General features: G+C 42.6%; 1 protein-coding gene across 3 annotated transcripts in view; it reads right to left on the reverse strand.

Annotated features, from left to right (window-relative positions):
* The window catches only part of DPY19L1 (dpy-19 like C-mannosyltransferase 1), a 212274-nt gene that overhangs the window by 22246 nt on the left and 167339 nt on the right, over positions 1-22689 (reverse strand). For all 3 annotated transcript variants that reach the window (XM_063452080.1, XM_063452078.1, XM_063452079.1), the window contains exons 19-21: positions 20837-20956; positions 11949-12123; positions 8772-8871 (exon numbers count right to left, since the gene is read on the reverse strand). In XM_063452080.1, the coding sequence (XP_063308150.1) occupies positions 8772-8871; positions 11949-12123; positions 20837-20956 (395 nt within the window). The remainder of the gene's footprint in view (positions 1-8771; positions 8872-11948; positions 12124-20836; positions 20957-22689) is intronic.

A 22689-nucleotide genomic window follows, 5' to 3' on the forward strand; every position in this document is an offset into this window, starting at 1 on the left:
GTGTGGTTTATTAATTGTCTAATTGGATAAGCTTTATCTATAATTAAAAATTGGTTTGGTTTATCTATAATTAGAATGATAACCTATAATTCAGACCATCAAGGGACATATTAAACTGTTGCTGTTAAAATATAGTCAGTAGTTTGTGTTTAGGTAACAACTAATTTAACATTTTCGTATACAAATAAAAAATATAAAATGAGCAAAAACCAAGATATCCTGTGTTTTCTGTTGTGCAAATTAAGGATTGGAGAATAATGAAAGTAACATGTAGGATAGGAGATTGAGGTGACAACAATAAGCTGCAAGTTTCAATATATGTTAGTGAATACATAAATTATTCATTCATTATTGAGGTAGTCGTGTATTTTGTTGTTTATGAGTGAGGTGATATCGCACCTATATGGAACTTCTAGGCATCGACAACTCCCTGGACATGAAAGTGCGAAAGAGGTATAGTATGTTTAATACTTCTCTCCACACCTCAGCAACTCATTTATACAGAGTTTACGGAATATCATTTGGAGATATGTAGTAATTAGTATTTATGACAATGTAGCAGTGCAAGTTAAAGGGAGACTATAATCACTACATCTTAATGCAGTGGGCTCTGGTGTCTATAGCCTGTCCCTGCATATTAGCACTTCATTGTTGGCTAGTAACACGTCTAGTGGCAGTCACTCTGATGACCACTAGAGATGCTACCAAGTGTATTGCTGCACAGTGTGTTCAGGTTCTTTACGCCCTGCTAAACAGCCATTTCAAGATTATTAGGAATACAGGTTTGTAAATCAATATATATATGTCCAGATGAAAGTTTATGTTTTTAAACTGAAGCGCTGACAGACAGTGCAATAAAGACTAGGATTTAACAGGAAGCATGTCCTCTAAATGCTGACCACACTTGGAAGTTTGTATATATACATATGTTGCTGATCCTGTAACTGTGATTAAAGAAACGCTACAAGCCCAGTACAGCTCACTGTAGAGGTTATGGTGCCGCGGAGGGAGCCCTACCAGCTCCGAATGGTAAGTAGTCAAACCTTTTTTAAACGGTTTGATTTCTTACCTGAACGCAGAGTACTGCACTCCACCACCACTACTAGTGGGAAAGTTTGAAGATCTTAAGCAGGAACTATCGTTAGCTTTCCTGAGCTAAGCCTTGCAGTAAGGGGCATACGCACTAGTCTGCCAATGCTTCCCTATGGAGTCGGGCCAGGCATCATGGATACAGCGAGAACATTAGTGTTAGGAATATATGCTATAGTGTTACTTTAAGAATTTTAGGAATTACATTTTTGATTTTGCCATGAGAGTAAGAGCAGCTCCTGATGTTTTTATACAGTTAGGCAACCTGTCTAATGGGTGGAAGGAGAAGCAGTATGAAGAAGGGAGGTGGTTCTGTACTTGCATTTTTATTTTAAAAAACTTTCATGGTATTTACTAAAGTAAGAATTCAAAGTGGTTTTCAAAGTTAAAGCTAGAGAAGCCGATCTGAAAGCATAGCCTACTTGAATAAATATAATGTAATGTCCTTATGTTTTAAATTCACTTTGAATTCTCACTTTAGTGAATAACCCTGTATGTACTCAGGGTTCTAGGTCATTGAGGGTTTATTCAAATTCTGAGTCATTGAGTAGAGAACAGGAGTGGACTGAGCACTCTGGCAAATCGGTCATAAACCGAGGGCCTGAGGCTCAGGGGGGCCTGCCCCTGCCCCAGTGCAGTAATGGCTTAGCCTGCACTCAGTAAGGGGCCCGCACAGCCTTCCGCGTACCCCAACTGCTAGAAATCTGCTCCCCCATGCAGGGCACACTGAGGGACAGCGTACCCCACTATGCTGCCATTCAGTGAGCCTGTCTCAGAGTGGCTGAGATAGAGCACAGAGGCTCCAGCATGCCGGCTGCCTATAACACTGATTACCGCAGCCGTTTGTGGCGAGTTCTCTAGGAAGTAACATTATGCCTGCGGAGCTGCCCTGATCTGTGTTAAGGGGAAAAGCAGCATCTCAAACATCCACCCCAAGGATAAGAATTCCACCCTCCCTTGCCAAAGGGTGAATACATTTTTTTAATTCTGTTTTCAATGAAAAATATTTTAGTGTCTAATCTAACCCACTACTGCCCCTTCACAGCTCCTATCTCTCCAACCCTCTTAACAACCAAAGCCCCTATAATCCCCTACACTTACTATACCCCTACTCTTCATACAACATCTCTTACCCCCAGGCACCCACAACAACCCCAACCCCCAGGCACCCTCTAGAGCCCCTATACCCCCTGCACCCACTACATCCCCTACCCCTCCTGCACCCACTAAAGCCCCTACCCCAGGCACCCTGTAGAGCCCCTATACCCCTTGAAACCTCTACAGTCCCTACACCCATGCACCCTGTGGAGCCCCTATACCCCCTGAACCCGCTACAGCCCCTACCCCAAGGCACTCAGCTAGAGCCCCTATACCCCTTGAAACCTCTACAGTCCCTACACCCATGCACCCTGTGGAGCCCCTATACCCCATGAACCCACTACACAGCCCCTACCCCCCTGCATCCACTACAGCCCCTACCCCACTGCACATGCAACATCCTCTACCCCCTGCACCTCCTACAGCCCCTACCCCTCTTGCACCCACTACAGGCCCTACCCCTCTTGTACCCACTAAAGCTCCTACCCCTGGCACCCTGTAGAGCCCCTACACCCCCTGAACGCGCTACAGCCCCTACACCCAGGCACCCTGTGGAGCCCCTATAACCCCTGAACCCGCTACAGCCCCTACCCCCATGCACTCTGCTAGAGCCCTGACCCCCTGCAACCACTACAACCCTTATCACCCCCTGCAACCATTACATCCCTGCCTCCACTACTCGAATAAACAAAACAAAAAACACATGCAGTTAAAGCAACACTATAGTCACCAGAACAACTACAGCTTAATGTAGTTGTTCTGGTGTCTACTGCAGGTTTTGTGAACACTGCGCAGAAATACATGTAGTGGCAGTCACTCAGACGGCCACTAAAGGTGCTTCCTGGGTCAGTGCTGCCCATTGTGAACGCTCCTCATAGAGAAGCATTGATGGTTGGATGGTGTGTTACTGCGCATGTGCAATAGCCTTCTAGTGCTTTCCTATAGAAAAGAGAAGAAGGCAGAGTGGGGATGGAGCCAGCCATGAGGAGACCCAGGCGATGCTGGAAAAAAAGTAAGTAAATCACCTTTTTAACATTTGTATTCATGAAACTATAGTGTTTCTTTTATGGTGGCTTGTAGTTTTTAACACCTGGTTTGTAATTCAAGACGCAAAATTTGGAGGCCTGCATAACTCATACAAACACACTGCCACAATTCACACACCCACCCTTATAGATACTGCCATGCTACACAAACGCAAATATAAATACTACCCTATTTAAAAAACAAAACAAACAAAAAAAAAAACACAAAAAAACATGTATATAAATATACTCTGAATCTACATATCCTGACACTACACACAGACATACATACACCAGGGCTCACAGTATAGACACACACAGAAAAATACATTCACTTTACATACACATACAATCAAATACATGGTACATCTACACCAGCATATTTATAGGTCTGCAGGGGGCCCAGGCCACTGTCAGTCCGTCCCTGGTAGAGAAATTGAACTCTGTATGTGCATCGTTTCAAAGTGAAATGCTGCACACACAAACTTCAGGCACTCTGACCTCTTCAAATCGTTTTAATGGTCATGGTACTTGGAGTACCCTTTAAGGTCACAATAATCTTGAAAAAAAATGCAAATTAAGAGAGCTAAGGAACAGATAAGAAGAAAGGTTCTGCAGGTGTACATACTACAGGACTACAACTCTGAAGGTCATTACAGACAATTATTAAGTGAGTTAATGGTTCCAGTACTGGAATTCTCTATGTGCTCCATACCACATATGGTATCTATTTAAGATAAACATCCCCATACTAACCCATGAAATGATTATTTTATATCTAGAGAACATAAAAGTTATAAAATAGCCTTGAACTAAAAAATTTTAGTTCAAACCATTTGCCAAACTATGTTTACCAGAAACTGAAATTACCGTATATACTCGAGTATAAGCCGACCCCCCTAATTTTACCCCAAAAAACTTGGAAAACTTATTGACTCGAGTATAAGACTAGGGTGGGAAATGCAGCAGCTACTGGTAAATTTCTAAATAAAATTAGATCCTAAAAAAATTGTATTACCGTATATACTCGAGTATAAGCCGAGTTTTTCAGCCCATTTTTTGGGCTGAAAAACCCCAACTCGGCTTATACTCGAGTCAAGGTCTGTATTATGGCAATTTGCATTGCCATAATACAGACTGGGGGGAGAGGGGGGCTGGCAGAGCTGTAACTTACCTGTTCTGCAGCTCCTGTCAGCTCTCTCCTCCTCTGCGCCGTCCGTTCAGCACCTCGGTCAGCTCCCAGTGTAAATCTCGCGAGAGCCGCGGCTCTCGCGAGACTTACAGTGTGAGCTGATAGAAGAGCAGAACGGACGGCGAAGAGGAGGAGAGAGCTGACAGGAGCTGCAGGACAGGTAAGTTACAGCTCTGCCAGCCCCCCTCTCCCCCCCACTGAACTACCACTGGACCACCAGGGAAGGAGAGCCCCCCTCCCTGCCATATATCAAGCAGGGAGGGGGGACGAAAAAAAAATATATAAATAAAATAAGAAATAATAATATAAAAATAATAAGAATAAAAAAAATAATTAATAATAACAAAAAAAAGGGGTATAAGGACCACTATGGGAGGGGGGGGGGTATAAGGACCACTATGGGAGGGTGGGGGTGGGTTAAGGACCACTATGGGAGGGAGGGGGGTATAAGGACCGCTATGGGAGGGAGGGGGGGGGTATAAGGACCACTATGGGAGGGAGGGGGGGGATAAGGACCACTATGGGAGGGAGGGGGGGATAAGGACCACTATGGGAGGGAGGGGGGGGATAAGGACCACTATGGGAGGGAGGGGGGGATAAGGACCACTATGGGAGGGAGGGGGGGGGATAAGGACCACTATTGGAGGGAGGGGGGTATAAGGACCACTATGGGAGGGAGGGGGGGTATAAGGACCACTATGGGAGGGAGGGGGTGGGATAAGGACCACTATGGGAGGGAGGGGGGGTATAAGGACCACTATGGGAGGGAGGGGGGGGGGTATATGGACCACTATGGGAGGGATGGGGGGGGGATAAGGAACACTATGGGAGGGAGACGGGGGATAAGGACCACTATGAGAGGGGAGGGGGAAGTAAGGACCACTAGGGGAGGGGAGGGTAAGGACCACTAGGGGAGGGGTGAGTCAGGACCACTGGGGGGGGTGAAGGAACACGGGGGTGGGGAGGTAAGGACCACTGAGGGAGGAGGAGGGGAAGTCAGGACATATGGGGGGGGGAGGGGGCGGCAAAAATTGTTTTGCCTACGGCGGCAAATATCCTTGCACCGGCCCTGCACACACTGCATTCACACACACACACACTGCATTCACACACACACACACACTGCACTCATACACACACACATACGCACACACTGCATTCATTATACACACACTGTAAATAAATATTCAATTAATATATATTTTTTAGGATCTAATTTTATTTAGAAATTTACCAGTAGCTGCTGCATTTCCCACCCTAGTCTTATACTCGAGTCAATAAGTTTTCCCAGTTTTTTGGGATAAAATTAGGGGCCTCGGCTTATATTCGGGTCGGCTTATACTCGAGTATATACGGTAATTGAATATTTATTTACAGTGTGTGTGTATGAATGCAGCGTGTGTGTATGAGTGCAGCGTGTGTGTATGAGTGCAGCGTGTGTGTATATGAGTGCAGCGTGTGTGTGTGTATGAGTGCAGCGTGTGTGTGTGTATGAGTGCAGCGTGTGTGTGTGTATGAGTGCAGCGTGTGTGTGTGTATGAGTGCAGCGTGTGTGTGTGTATGAGTGCAGCGTGTGTGTGTGTATGAGTGCAGCGTGTGTGTGTGTATGAGTGCAGCGTGTGTGTGTGTATGAGTGCAGCGTGTGTCTGTGTATGAGTGCAGCGTGTGTCTGTGTATGAGTGCAGCGTGTGTCTGTGTATGAGTGCAGCGTGTGTCTGTGTATGAGTGCAGCGTGTGTCTGTGTATGAGTGCAGCGTGTGTCTGTGTATGAGTGCAGCGTGTGTCTGTGTATGAGTGCAGCGTGTGCGTGTATGAGTGCAGCGTGTGCGTGTATGAGTGCAGCGTGTGCGTGTATGAGTGCAGCGTGTGTGTGTATGAGTGCAGCGTGTGTGTGTATGAGTGCAGCGTGTGTGCATGAGTGCAGCGTGTGTGCATGAGTGCAGCGTGTGTGCATGAGTGCAGCGTGTGTGCATGAGTGCAGCGTGTGTGCATGAGTGCAGCGGGTGTGCATGAGTGCAGCGGGTGTGCATGAGTGCAGCGGGTGTGCATGAGTGCAGCGGGTGTGCATGAGTGCAGCGGGTGTGCATGAGTGCAGCGGGTGTGCATGAGTGCAGCGGGTGTGCATGAGTGCAGCGGGTGTGCATGAGTGCAGCGGGTGTGCATGAGTGCAGCGTGTGTGCATGAGTGCAGCGTGTGTGCATGAGTGCAGCGTGTGTGCATGAGTGCAGCGTGTGTGCATGAGTGCAGCGTGTGTGCATGAGTGCAGCGTGTGTGCATGAGTGCAGCGTGTGTGCATGAGTGCAGCGTGTGTACATGAGTGCAGCGTGTGTACATGAGTGCAGCGTGTGTGCATGAGTGCAGCATGTGTATGAATGCAGTGTGTGTATGAATGCAGTGTGTGTATGAATGCAGTGTGTGTGTGTGTGTGTGTGTGTATGAGTGCAGTGTGTGTATGAGTGCAGTGTGTATGATCAGTGTGTGTGTGTATGTGCGCAGTGTGTGTATGAGTGTGTGTGTTGCAGAGCCTTGGTGGGGGGTGGGCAATTTTATTATTTTTAATTATTTTAATATTTTATTTTATTATTTTAATTTATTTTATTATTATTTTTTATTATTTTAATATTTTTTATTGTTATTTTTTATTATTTTATTTTATTTGTAATATTATTATTTTTTTTACTTACCGTATATACTCGAGTATAAGCCGAGTTTTTTAGCACATTTTTTGTGCTAAAAAAAACCCAACTCGGTTTATACTCGAGTCAATAGTCTGTATTATGGCAATTTGCATTGCCATAATACAGACTGGGGAAGGGGGGGCTGGCAGAGCTGTAACTTACCTGTCCTGCAGCTCCTGTCAGCTCTCTCCTCCTCCGCGCGGTCTGTGCAGCTCCCTCTGTCAGCTTCCAGTGCGGCTCTCGCAAGATTTACACTGGGAGCTGACCGAGGTGCCGAACGGACGGCGCGGAGGAGGAGAGAGCTGACAGGAGCTGCAGGACAGGTAAGTTACAGCTCTGCCAGCCCCCCCTTCCCCCCACTGAACTACCAATGCTGGACCACCAGGGAAGGAAATTTACCAGTAGCTGCTGCATTTCTCACCCTAGTCTTATACTCGAGTCAATAAGTTTTCCCAGTTTTTTGGGGTAAAATTAGGGGCCTCGGCTTATATTCGGGTTGGCTTATACTCGAGTATATACGGTATTAATATTTTATTATTTAGACTTTTTTTTTTCGTCCCCCCTCCCTGCTTGATACATGGCAGGGAGGGGGGCTCTCCTTCCCTGGTGGTCCAGTGGCATTGGCAGTTCAGTGGGGGGGGGGGGGGGCTGTGGGGGCTGCAGAGAGTTTACTTACCTCTCCTGCAGCTCCTGTCAGCTCTCTTCTCCTCCGCGCCGTCCATTCAGCTCTTCTGTCAGCTCACACTGTAAGTCTCGCGAGAGCCGCAACTCTCGCGAGACTTACACTGGGAGCTGACCGAGGTGCTGAACGGACGGCACGGAGGAGAAGAGAGCTGACAGGAGCTGCAGGAGAGGTAAGTAAACTCTCTGCAGCCCCCACAGCCCCATTGTCTGTATTATGGCAATGCAAATTGCCATAATACAGACACTGACTCGAGTATAAGCCGAGTTGGGGTTTTTCAGCACAAAAAATGTATATACGGTATATATAAAAACAATTAATTATACTTCCCAAGCAGAGCCAGAGTACCCATAAGACAACCAAGCTGGCTGCCTGCGGGGTCTGGGAAGTCTCCCGCAGCCGGCAGAGAGATCAAAATATCTCCCTCCAAGGTAATTTAGAAATTATTCTCTGGTGGCCTGTGGTCCCAGTGCTATGTCAGGCAGTCAAAGTGCAGGCACCGGGATTTCCTCCCAGAGAGTCAGACCAGAAGGCTTGAAGCTGGAGTGGATCCTCTCTCTGGTGGCTCTTTCTGCACAGGTCCCTCGTGCGCACAGCTCTGCAGAAAGAGCACAGTAAGTAATGGGCTTCCTGCCTCCTTCACCTCCCGGATGGCAACCAGGCCGCATTACAAACGATTCAGGCCCAGGGGTTGGACACGCCAACAGATACATATATAACAGAGGTCTGGTTTGCATGTAGCAAAAAAAAACAAAAAAAAAAAAAAAAACTGTTTAGCAACTGATATAATAATTATAAAATAGTTGCTTGCTATTTTATGTATTCACAACCAATAGTTCTCAATTTATCTTATTCCTTTCATTCATAATCTATTTTTATGGATATTGTGTGGTTCTGATTCACTACCAGTTCTTAGGATCCCTTAAGGGATCCCTATTTCTACATTGTTATATATTAACAAATATAATTTGAAACATAAGTATACAACCATAACCACACAAGTTTACCTTAAATCTGCATCTTCATAGTGTGGGTGATTCACAATGGGACGTCCTGTTGATAGCTTAACACTGGCCATTGTAGGCATAGCTCCAGCAAACACTGCATCTGGAAAACAACAATATGGTGAAGAGATTAAAATATTGCATAATTTAACATTTTCTAATATTTGACTTCAATTTAAGTTCTGTGTAATATGCTGTAAATTAAAACTATTTTGATTTACTGCAATATAGTACAAGCATAAAAATAGTACATCATGGAGTTTATATTGTTTCACTAATTGCTAAACCTAAAGGGGTACCATAGGCATCAAAACATTTTTAACTTAACATGGCTGAACTATTCAGAATTAGTGTGCATTCCTTTATAAGTTCTTCCCTCTGCCCAGAGGAGTAACTCTCTAAAGGGCCCTGCTGCCGAAACCCCATCCACCCCCCAATTGATTATCCTTTTCTCACTAATGTGCATCCATATATTTCCAGCTAATTCCTTGTTTTAAAATAGTTTCCCAATGTTATTTTTTTAATTTCATGTAATGTAATGTGAGTATTTATTAAAATGTTAAATGGAGTGGATGTGTGGTGTAGGTACCGTATGTGTTTTGTGTAGGAGTAGGGGGGCTGTAAGTGTTGTAGCTGTGTGTGAGGTGTGTTCTGTATACAACTGTATGAGGCTGGCTGTGTATAATATATATACTATAGCTGTAAGTGATGTGTGTAGCTGCGTGTGGGTTGCTGTGAGTGGTATATGTAGCGGTGAGTGATATGCTTAGGCTACTGTGAGTGATGTGTGGGTAGCTCTGAGTAATGTATGTGGCTTTATGTATGTAGCTGTTCCTCTTTTTTTTTTTTTTTTTTTATATATTTAAAATTCGGACCAAAATTATTTTGAGTCAAGCACCCCACTCTCCATTATAAGTGCCCATATGGATATCCCCACAGGAGGAGATTTGAGGAGATTCTCTTGAAGCAGTTTAAGTTGTTAGTATTTGTTTGCCAAGACAGGTAATTTAATGTAGCCTTGTCAATTTTAAAACTGTATTTATTCATTTATTTTTATCTATTCCTTAATCTGTATTTTATATATATATATATATATATATATATTGGCGTTTACGGCAGCACCACTACTGAGAAATACATTAGGGGTCGACTGATATTGATAATCTGTAGAATTTCAGGCGGAAAGCTGATAACCTATGCATTTACAGTTTTGAAAAAGGAGAAAAAAAACAAAAAAACCCCACAATTTTTACACAACCTGCCATTAGCTGAACATGTTTATTATTTATTTAGTGATATTTTGTTTGTAAAAATTTATTTCATTAAGTGGTAAATGCGCAAAATATACATGCCAGTCAGATTTTTTTTTAAACAGTTTTTTTAAACAGTTTTCAATAATATTTATGTGTTTGTTTAGTGGATGCAGTGGGTGTGTGTAAATATGTGTGTTAGGATTCTGTGGCTAATCGTTTCTGTAGACTTAAGGCTTTTTCTCTTTAAATAAATAATTTTATATAATTATTATTACATTATTAATTTTTTTTAAATAATTTACATTTTATTACCTACCCTTTTACCTGTGGCCAGGGAGGAGGACATTACACACCCTGATGGTCCAGTTGCTTTGTGAAGGCTGTCAGGGGGTTTTACACTGAAGTGGGGGTTAATTTGATGCTCTTGGGACCCAGCACAATTTCACTTCTGTTTCCAGCAAGTCCTCCCTCTAACTCTCGCAATCCAGGTATGCTGCGTAAAGCATTCCCCTAGTAACCGGACGGCTCGCAAAAGTTAAAGACAGAAGCAGAACATAACGTGTACTGGGCCTCCGCCATCATTATCAGCAATATTGTTATCATAAGAGGCTGACACAGATATTGCTGAAAATGCTGCATATTGGCCGATGATATCGGCCAGACCGATTTTCAGTCAATCCCTAAAATGCATGTTCTTGGTGTACACCAATTCCTTTTTTTTTCCTTTTTTTGTGTGAGTAGCCGTGTGTGATGACGTGTAAGCCTTTTATGGCATGGTAGCTTACTTTCATATTTTAAAACGCTACTTTTTCTTTAGAATTCCAATCATATAAACAAGTATACGCATATAGAGACTGTTATCAGTCATGAAAGTGTTCATTTATAGATGCCCACACTCACTGATGCACACATACAAACACACAGATTTATAATACACCTTACAGTCACATTTCACACAGATACAGATGGAAACATATTGTCACAGTTCTCACCGTGACATCCAGACAGGGACGCCCCAGAAGTGCACAGTAGGGAATTTGAACTGTGGTCCTCATGTGTCCTGTTCCTGCTCTCTTGCCGCGTTTCTAATACTCGGTTGACTGTACCGCGTATTAGAAACACCTTTCATGCACAGCCCCCGTGCAGATTCACGGTCCTGGTGGTTTCTAACTTTATCACCTTGGGCTGTGTTTATCTGCAAGGATGAGCACAAATATCTGCCTTCCGGACTCCCAACTAAGGTAAGCCGTGACACATACATAAAGACACACACAATTACATATATACAGACATACACTGATATACACAAATACAGTAAAAAATGTTTGGACATTCATGGATATCTATATCAAGACACACAAATACACACATGCACAAAGAAACATAACCTACACCCAAAATAGCCTATTTTGACTTTCTCCCTCTTCTCACTATTTCTAACATTTTTTCCCTTCTTTTTTGTATATATTTTTACATTGGGTAGCTTGATTTAGGCATCATTGTGACTCTATACTGTTAATAACATTATTGTACTTTTTTGGTTGGTTTATTGTATACCTTGTATGCTTTTTTTTGTATTGAGTATTGTTTTGACATTATTGCTAATGTTGTTTGGTATAAACTTGGGATACCTAGTGTACTGGTCCCAACCAATAAAGTAATTTATTTTTATCTCCATGGTTGTGCTCCTCATTTGGCATTATAAATAGTAGATCTCTAACAGATAGTGAACTAAAGTTACTGTAAACTTATCCTGGTCACCCAAAATTCACCTCTGCCTTTGAAGATACATTTAATTTCTGAAGAGATAGTACTCATTTAAAATAAAATAAATAAACACTACATACATATTTTCAAGAGGGGGAAAAAAACTGAAAAATATAAAAAACATATTAAAAAAATGAAAAAATAAAAATAAAATACTTACTTGGCTTTGTATTTGTTTGTATCCATTCTAATAGCTCTTCCTGAGGTAAATTGCTAAATTCTCCTCGAATGTTCCATTCATTCTGTAGATTTGTGAAACCCTGTATTGTCATCAGTGCTACTACAGCAAAGATAAACATATGGAATTGAACTCTCTTAAAGATCCATCCAAAGAGCTGAAATAAGAAAATTATAAGATGCAATTTAACCATCAACTCGAAAAGCTGCCAATTTATACACATCATAACATAATTATGGTTATGCCAACAATAAGCAATACAGGAAAGCAATTATGTAAAATGATAATCAGCAATCAGCAGTAACCATGTATGTACAACCTCAGAAAGTTTGGGTGCAACTGTCTATTAAGCCATTAATTAGTTAAAAAGGCGGTTTATGTTTACCATAGGTCTACACAGACCAGAGAGATAGGAATGCCACTTGAGGTATACATACTCAATTTCGAAATCAGAAACCCTCAATCCACAAAACTGGAAAACTGCAAGCAAAAGTACATACAAGAAAGTGTTTCCATGCCTTATCAGTGTAGCTTTTAAAAGATGTCCAGCTGACATGTTATGCATGTGTAATATCGTTTGGTATTCTCTGCAATCTAAAATTTAAATTGCAGCTCTTGCAGAACTGAAGGACCAGAGAAATTGAGTGGCTTTCCATCTCCAAGATTCTACATACAGAGATGTGGGTGGGTAAGAGTGTTGTGTGTGGTGGGGTCAGGGCCGCCATCAGGGCATGACAACCGCAACGGTTGTCATGGGCCCGGCGGTCCTGGGGGGCCCGGACTGCTCAAGTCGTCCGGGCCCCACATTCAGTGGGTACATACCGGGTCGCAGGAGGCCCTGCGACCCGGTATGTACCCACTGGGCCAGCCTCTTCTCCTGGGGGGCCCAATAGCCGGTCACCTCAGGGCCCCCCAGAGGCTGGCCCTGCTGACAACCTGCGGGCGCGCGAGGGAGCACTCTCCCTGGCTGAGTGCTTCCTCTTCAGCTCCCTCGCGCACCGTACTGATGCCGGAGCCGGAAGCTCCGGCATCAGTACGCGGCGCGCGAGGGAGCTGAAGAGGAAGCACTCAGCCAGGGAGAGTGCTCCCTCGCGCGCCCGCCGGGTGTCAGGGAGAAGTTTGAGTGAGTGGGGGTAGGGGAGAGGGAGGGAGAAATTTGAGTGAGTGGGGGTGGGGGAGAGGGAGGGAGAAATTTGAGTGAGTGGGGGTGGGGGAGAGGGAGGGAGAAATTTGAGTGAGTGGGGGTGGGGGAGAGGGAGGGAGAAATTTGAGTGAGTGGGGGTGGGGGAGAGGGAGGGAGAAATTTGAGTGAGTGGGGGTGGGGGAGAGGGAGGGAGAAATTTGAGTGAGTGGGGGTGGGGGAGAGGGAGGGAGAAATTTGAGTGAGTGGGGTGGGGGAGAGGGAGGGAGAAATTTGAGTGAGTGGGGGGAGAGGGAGGAAATTTGAGTGGGTGGGGGCGGGGGGGAGGGAGGAAATTTGAGTGGGTGGGGGATGGAGGAAATTTGAGTGGGTGGGGGAGGGAGGAAATTTGAGTGGGTGGGGGGGAGAGGGAGGAAATTTGAGTGAGGGGGGAGAGGGAGGAAATTTGAGTGAGTGGGGGGGAGAGGGAGGAAATTTGAGTAAGTGGGGGGGGGGAAGCGAGGAAATTTGAGTGAGTGTGGGGGGGGAGGGGGAAATTTGAGTGAGTGGGGGTGGGGGGGGGGAGAGGGAGGAAATTTGAGTGAGTGGGGGTGGGAGAGGGAGGAAATTTGAGTGAGTGGGGGTTGGGGGGAGAGGGAGGAAATTTGAGTAAGTGGGGGGGAGGGAGGAAATTTGAGTGAGTGGGGGGGGAGGGTGGAAATTTGAGTGAGGGGGGAGGGAGGGAGGAAATTTGGGGGGAGAGGAAGGGAGGAAATTTGAAGGGGGGGAGAGAAAGGAAATTTGGGGGGAGAGGAAGGGAGGAAATTTGAAGGGGGGGAGAGGAAGGAAATTTGGGGGAGTGGGGGGGAGAGGAAGGACATTTTTGGGGGGAGAGGAAGGGAGGAAATTTGAAGGGGGAGAGGAAGGAAATTTGGGGGGGAGGAAGGAAATATGAGGGAGGGGAGGAAGAGGTATGAATTTGAGGTGGGAGAGGAAGGGAGGAAATTTGAGGGAGGGGGAGAGGAAGGGAGGAAATTTGAGGGAGGGGGAGAGGAAGGGAGGAAATTTGAGGGAGGGGGAGAGGAAGGGAGGAAATTTGAGGGAGGGGGAGAGGAAGGGAGGAAATTTGGGGGGGGAGGAAGGAAATTTGAGGGGGAGAGGAAGGAAATTGGAGGGGGAGAGGAAGGAAATTGGAGGGGGGGAGAAGAAGGAAATTGACGGGGGTAGGGGCAGAGATTGACATCCATCACACAGAAAAACACAATGCATTACACACAGACACACATACACAAGCAATGCACAATGCACCCCTTCCACACACTCAGTGCATCCCTTACAGACACACACACTGCATCCCATACATACACAAACTCACCTTGCAGCCCTTACACATACAAACACAGATTCACACAATGCATTCCTTACACACATCAGGACATCCCCCCCACACACACACACCACTGTGAACAAACTCATTGGTGGAACATGAAGGTGGACCCTGGGACCCAGACCTTGAGCGGTGTAAAGGGCCCTCAAAAAAAGGAGCTGCTTTCCGTTCTCCCAGAACATTGATTTTTGTGACCACAGTTACAAACCGCCTCCAGAGAGCCTATTCTACACCAGACCAGTGGAGCCAGACGGCAGCTGAAGCCCATCATCATCCTCATCTGGTTGTAAGTAGGCAAACTAGTATATTATTTGTGGCACTAATCTCTAATTTACCTCACATTAAAGGGACACTATAGTCCCCAGAACACCGCAGCTTAATGTAGTGGTTCTGGTGTCTATAGCCTGTCCCTGCAGGCCTTTTATTGTAAACACGGCGGCACTGCAGCGCTGTGTTAGTTAACATGGCAGATCATATGGGTGGGGCACTGTGATGTCACATGGGGGGGCGGCAAACTTTACTTTTGCCTAGGGCGGCAAAAATCCTTGCACCGGCCCTGCAGACACTGCATCCCTGTGGGCGGACTCGGGTACAGGCGCCAGGGGGCCCAGACCTTGAGCTGTGTCAGGGGCCCCAAAATTTCTGATGGCAGCCCTGGGTGGGGTGATTACAAGAAATAACTCTGTAATTTCACATAACACTCTGAATGACAGGAGCTGGGTAAACATGAACTGCTTAATTCCGGGGTCTTGACTGCACAGATAGAAGATGAGGACTATGCACCAAGGGCACACACCTACCAGCTGCAGAGCTTTGTACTCAGGCGCTGTAAGTGGTTTTAAAACCAGCAATGGTTCCACCAACTTCCATGTAAGAGTCTTAAAATTGGTTTTATTATAAAGTTTAATAAATTATTATGCTATGATTTTTTTTATATTTCTTACATGCTAACTGAAAACGTAGAAACGGCTGCAAATATTTAATTATATTAAATACACTAAGATAAGTGTAAATGTGCCACTATTTGCACCTGTATGAGTTAGCTTGTACACAAACCAAGCACATATACCAGAGTAATGTTTTATCCATTACATTTTTTTTAGGCACATCTTACCATGTGTAGAGTGACTCACTAGGGCTTTTATGTGTTTTCATTTATATTTGTAATACTGCCAGTTTTATCTTTCACCAGCACCCATTACAGTTGTTTTTATTTGTTCAAGTAAACTTTTAACGTTCTTTTAAGTGAACTTTTTAAGTTTACTGTGAGTGTATTGTGGGAATACGCAAAGTGTTTTATGGTGATTTTATTGTGGTTATAGCTTTGATTGTCGTATTTTGCACATACCTAATAATAGTCGAGTAATATATGAAATAGAGTAGTAATGTCACTGATTGCACCGTTATTTTGTTTCCAAAACCCAATGTATGTACGAGCTATATCTTTAGAACTCATGAATGTGTAAGGTGTGAACACATCTCCCACTGAGTCACTGAGTAGGAGTACAAACTATAAATAGTAAATTAACTGCTGTTTAACCCCTTAAGGACACATGACATGTGTGACATGTCATGATTTCCTTTTATTCCAGAAGTTTGGTCCTTAAGGGGTTAAAAGAAGAAGTTGAAATGGAGTTCAGGTACTATAGAGATCAATATTTTGAGGTTTATTTGAGATCAATATTTTAATTTCTCTCACAGGTTGATTGGTTGTACTAGATAACTAATCACTCCCTCTGATATATATACATTGTTCATCCTTACCATTAAAAGGTACAATAGAAGCATACATGATACATGAAAATTTTGTAAAAAAAAATAAAAAAAAATGAAACATACAAATAAGCTATATGACAGGTCTAACAAGGCAGATATCCGCCTAACAAATGGCAGGCAAAACAACCTTGCTTAAACAAATACACTCTTGCACACACAGAGATTGTAAAAAAATGTATCAAGTAAGCAAGTAGTCTTCACAAATGACCATATATTCTTAACCCCTTAAGGACCAAACTTCTGGAATAAAAGGGAATCATGATATGTCATGTGTCCTTAAGGGGTTAATTCAATATTTGGACTCTTTAATTTTTTTGCACTTTAATGTGATCAGGGAACTAATAATAACAGTTTAAAAGTATAGATTTTTTTCCTCCACAGTAGGACTAATTTAGATTTAATTGTATTATGCTTAGGATCATTACGAGAATTTTTGGATCACATGTAAGCAATAGGATAGGGGTAAAAAAACAAAACATTGATAGGTATTTACTAAGATATGTGGTTATATAGCTAAATAGTATGTTATTGTAGAAAATAAGGCAAATGCTAATAAAATGACTGTATTGAAAAGGTTTGCAAGAGTGCAATATTTACAAGTAGCACTTTCCTTAAAATATATTATTTTTATTCCAATTGGTGAGATGAATAAGTATGCCAAATAAAACATGTAGCCAATTCCGTTTAGAACTTTTAATGTTACAAGTTTAGCTCTTTTGTTACTGACAAAACAAGAAATAGAGTGTCTTTATATTCAAAATATTATTGTAAGCACATGCTGGACACAAAATAAAAGACACAATGTAATGTGTGCATAAAAAAAACATCAATAAAAGTTCTAACACAAACTTGTGGTAAAAAGGATGCCTAAAATGTGTAAAAACAAAACATGCCAAATACCTACGAGTGTCTATTGTAGTAAACAAACCTTGAATTTGTTTGCCGCTAAACGACAGTAAATGAGACATGGCCATGGTAAAGTAATCTGTCAAAATGCCAAATTTAGAAATGGAGGAATATGTTCATAATGCCTCTTTAGAGTGGTATCTCTAAAATACCCATTGTGTTTTAAAACTACTTTAATGCCACACACAGAAATGTTTATAGTTTCGCTGATGTAATGGGAATTACTATTCCCAAGCACACAAAAAGAGGAGTGAAAAAAAAAAACAGCACACGCATATTTAAGCATATTTGACATAATTAACGCAACATTTTGTCCTAAAACAGACATTTGTCTTTGTGCACTAATTATTCTGCGCCTGCCAGAAGGACTGTAAATCTACACTGTATCAACTCTCTTATAAACTTTCCAGCATTTCTGCACATACAATAATAAATGAATATACAATATATTTTATACATTGATAATAGAATAAATATTCAAGCCAAGAACAAGAACATACTTTTGGGCAAATAAGCAGCTGACCTATTTAATATGCAAGATGCATTTTACAATTTTAAGAAAAGTGATTGAGTTATTTTTGTATTTGCTAGTTAATATGCCTGTTATAAATTGTGGATTGCTCTGAATCCATTAAAGCAATGCATTTCAGGGCAATAATGTTCCTTTAAGCATATGTTTCCTAGTAATATTTTGTATAGAACTGATTGTTCAGTAAAACATGTTCTAAATCCTTTACATCTTACAATATATGAGCATAGACATACTGCATATCACACCTCTCATGAAAATGAAAGTGACTGTAATTAAACTGATAGAGAATGTACTTTCACACATATCCAGCAAGGTACATGTCAACAGTAACTTATGCACATTTGTAAATGTGAGTTTTGAGCTAGTAAAAAGCAGGTTTTGATTTTAGAGCATTCACACTTATACATAGACATGCAGACACTCTGATAGAATGCCATAAAATCTACCACTTGCTTTGTCGAATAAGTCTAAAACAGCAATAATATAGAAGGAGTTAAAGTGAAACCCACCACTAATAGTCAGACACTGTGCCAGTGCCCAGTATCACTGGCAGAACAAAATTGGCTCCTAGACTACTATATTGCTGCAGCTTAAAGGATCACTATAGGGTCAGGAACACATACATGTATTCCTGACCCTATAGTGCTAAACCCACCACTTAGGTGGCTTGAACCCCATAACCCCCCTATAAAACTTTAAAACTCACCTTATTTCCAGCATGGCACAGGTTTGCTGGTGCAGGCTCCGCCCCCTTTGTGACATTTGAATCAATGCATCTCTATGAGGAAAATTCAGCGTCTCTATGCAGAGCGTGGGGACACTGAACGGCAGGGCTGCATACTGTGCAGCACTGAGCCAGGAAGCCCCTCAAATGGCCATCTAAGAATTGGCCACTTGGAGGTGTCCCTAGGGGCAGTGTAAACACTGCCTTTTCACTGAAAAGGCAGTGTTTACATGAAAATTCCTGAAGGGAGCTATTATACTCACCAGAACAACTACATAAAGCTGTAGTTGTTCTGGTGAGTATAGTGTCCCTTTAACCCCTTAAGGACCAAACTTCTGGAATAAAAGGGAATCATGACATGTCACACATGTCATGTGTCCTTAAGGGGTTAAATAAAGGATGAGTTTGTTGAGTGCAACAAATGTAATAATATAATACATGTGTCAAAGGGACTGCAGGCATTACACTTCAATGTATGGTCACAATAAAAAAGCACATATACCATATACTCTATATAAAATGTTTGCATTACTCTATAGATTAATATATGCTATGAGGGATAGATATGATCAGGAGTGTAATAAGTGGGGCTGAGATTTACAGAATGGACTTGGTAATGGTATTGGTAAGAATGCAGGATAGATGTGATTGAAGTCAGAAGTAATCAGATTATTGGACAGGAAATGTGACTCAAAGTGAACGGAAGGGTATGGTGAGTGGGGGTTATAAAACGAGTAATGTGATTGGTGCTGAGAGTTTATGGTATTATATAAGGAGATAAGTGACTAGTATTGAATTATCGGACGGGCCATGTGATTGGGGTTATGGAATGAGTTAACGTGATTGGGGCTGGGTGTGAGGATGGGTGTGAAGTGGGCATGGGCAGGGAGTTAGAGGATTAAGGCTCTGATATAAGGGAATTATGTTGCATAAATTGATATGGGACTAGTGTGTGTAGATAAAGGGACTGGTGTATTGAGTCTACAGATCTTGGATGAGGAGATTAAGTGGGTGTAGGGTGAGGGAATTAATGGTCTTAACTTGAGTGAAGGGATAATGGTGAAAGGATGATGAAATTAAAATCCAGTTGTGAGGGGATTATGTTACTGGGATATGTTGATTATGGGGATTATGGGCATGGGGCGATGTGACTATGGGAATTGGGGAGTTATGAGGATTGGGTATTGTGCTAATTAGTTGTGGGGTCTGTGGGGATCTATCTAATTAGTGGATTGGGGCTAAGATATGAAATTTAGATTATTTAGCAATGTAACTGAGTGGGACTATGGGTAGGGGATGATGGGATTTTGTATTTCAGCAACGCCTAAAGATTTGTATATAAAGATAAAGTATGTAATAGGAGTAGGTGATGTGTAGAGTCCCACAAGGGGAAACCAACATCAGGAGAGCTCCACTGTATAAAAAATGAGGAAGGGAGGCCCTACCTTTAATCAATCTAAGGATAAAAAGGGATATGCAAACAAAAAGTAAAAGTTGAAAAAAGGGGAGATCTACTAAACGGTGCCCAGGGGATCAATTGTCTGGAGTACTAGCTAGCATCTAAGTTCCAGTTCCCCTAGTGTCCGACTGACAGGAAGGTAGTGTAAACGAGGTTAGGGAGAGAGAAGAGGCACAGGGTCCCCAGAGAACAAGGGACCGGGTAATCAGGTCTAAACGCAGATGAAAAGCCTCACAAAAAAAAAATAAGAAATAATACAAAATAAATAAATAAATAATAAAATAAAAATAAATAAATAACTCAAGTCACCCTAAAAGTTACCTCGACACTGTGGTCTAACCACTAGTGTCTACCTGAACCAACTCTGCCTACTAAAGTTATAAATAAACAAATAAATAAACACCTAAAAATCAATAACCATAGTTTACACTACCTTCCTGTCAGTCGGACACTAGGGGAACTGGAACTTAGATGCTAGCTAGTACTCCAGACAATTGATCCCCTGGGCACCGTTTAGTAGATCTCTCCTTTTTTTCAACTTATACTTTTTGTTTGCATATCCCTTTTTATCCTTAGATTGATTAAAGGTAGGGCCTCCCTTCCTCATTTTTTATACAGTGGAGCTCTCCTGATGTTGGTTTCCCCTTGTGGGACTCTACACATCACCTACTCCTATTACCTACATATTTTGGAGGGTTACCCCCCTCATTGGAGCTCCCTATTAGGTGGTTACAGTGGTGCAGCTCATGAGCCCTTGACTTGTATCCGGACTCCTGACCTGCACTCTGTTTACTTTATTTCTCCATTTTGCAAAATAAAGTATATAATTACTTATTTTAAAAATTATAATAAACACATAAATTATCTTCTCGGATGTTCTATAAGAATATCCACTACTTTTAAAAACAGGATTATAAAATAATTATGCAATGCTAAAGCACGTGTTGTATAACATTAATAACTTACCTGTCGCGAACATAGTAAGGAAGCCATAATGCACATATGAGGCGTGAGAAAAAGCTTTAGTCTCATAATTAAAATGGCAAGCACCGCAAATGCTACCAGCTGCAATGCATGATAGACAAGCTGTGGGAAAAACAGAAAAAATGTTTAGATACAGTGCATCAAAGTATTTCAAATGTAAATGATATAAAAGCAGTCCTTCTAAACACGCAGTTTTCAGTGGTTTCCATGGTCATTTACAACACTTTTTAAAACAGATCAATTTGAAAAATCTCACCAAATATATTACAAAAAAGGGCAAAAACCTATCAGTTGTGTATGGGGCCATTAGGATGGGCCTCAATTTGGTCTGGATCAAGGGCCAGGGGGATCTGTCACTGGTTCCCCCACCCAGAATCATTAAGTCAGGACTTTAAAAATTCAATAATTTGGGTGTGGGGGGCGGGATGTAGTCACTGTAAAACCTAATTACCCTCATTAACAATCAGTGTGCTGAGGCTCTGTGTGGAGTATGTGGAGACTAAACTGCTCCCCAGCCCCACCCATAGGCTGTGAGTGGGTTTACTAATGTAATAACTGGGGGTGGTGAAGGGTGGGGATGACATGCCACTGTCCTCCACCAGCCCCCCCACCAGTGGGGGTGGGTGAGGACTATTTTAAATAAATATAGGCAGTGTCCATGCTACAGTCAATTGTACGCACACCAAAAAGTTAGGGACAACTGGCCACCCCAGGTTGCTAACGGTCTCCAAGTCACAAGCCACCACCTCAATAAAAAATAATCCCTAAAAATAGTTAGGTGGGTCCAATAAATCGAATACCGGTAAAATAAAATTCATATTTTCCTTTCCTTCTAAAGTCTTCTTTCGTCTTAAAGTCTTTTTTTGTTCAGCGCCAATAAAGGCTAAATAAAAATTCATATTAAACTGATGCTATGGTTACTAGTACTGATGAAAAAGAAAAAAAAGACAAACAAAAATGAAACTGTGCTTCATGTGAGGGCTCTGTGCTGATTGAGATTTTAAGGTGGATAGTGCCTTTTTATACTTTATAAAAGCTGTCCCATGCTTTGAAATGTCAGTAGAGCACTCTGGATTGTAAACCAACCATAGCGCTTTGACAGACAAGTCTTTTGGGTCCAACCACCTAAATAACCTCAATATCCAAAGTTCATGGGTAGGATGTCAACCCCCTTTGTTTTAATGCCCCACCCTCAAACCTCATGGTGGGGGTAGACAGAAGCATGTCCACCCCTTCTTGATTTTTTGATCAGGTACAGTAGGATGTTCCATCAGTAAATAAATTAGTAACCCCCACCTTCTACCTATAAGAAGGAATAAGGTGGAGTTTGAGGTTGAAGTGTAAGACCCCCAATATTTTTTTTTTGTTTTTTTTACAGAGCCTCCATTCGCTGGTTTTGGGTGGGGGTAATAGATAAAACAGTGACCTGTCCACACTCCATTATTGCATTTTAAAGTGACACTATAGGTACCCAGACCACAACAGCTCACTGAAGTGGTCTAAGTGCAATGTCCCTTTTGCACTTACTGCTGTAAAAAAAATGTAAAGCATTGCAGTTCCAGAGAGTTCTAGATCACGGAGTCTGCTCCAGTTGCGGACTCCCATACAGTCACTAGATGCGCTTGATGTATCGTTACGGATCTTTGGTTCGGTATCGGATGCTGGACGTGCTCACACTCTGTATGAAGACATGCAGTGCCAGATTTTTCCCTATAGGAAAGCATTGATTTAATGCATGCACATTAGCACCCACTTGTTGCCAGACGTGGGAAGGCAAAGAGTGTCGACCTAGTGCTGAGGGAAATCGATGCTGGGATAAGGGAAGTAAATAAAGG

The sequence above is a fragment of the Pelobates fuscus genome, chromosome 4, assembly GCF_036172605.1.
Source record: "Pelobates fuscus isolate aPelFus1 chromosome 4, aPelFus1.pri, whole genome shotgun sequence".
In the NCBI taxonomy this organism is placed as follows: Eukaryota; Metazoa; Chordata; class Amphibia; order Anura; family Pelobatidae; genus Pelobates; species Pelobates fuscus.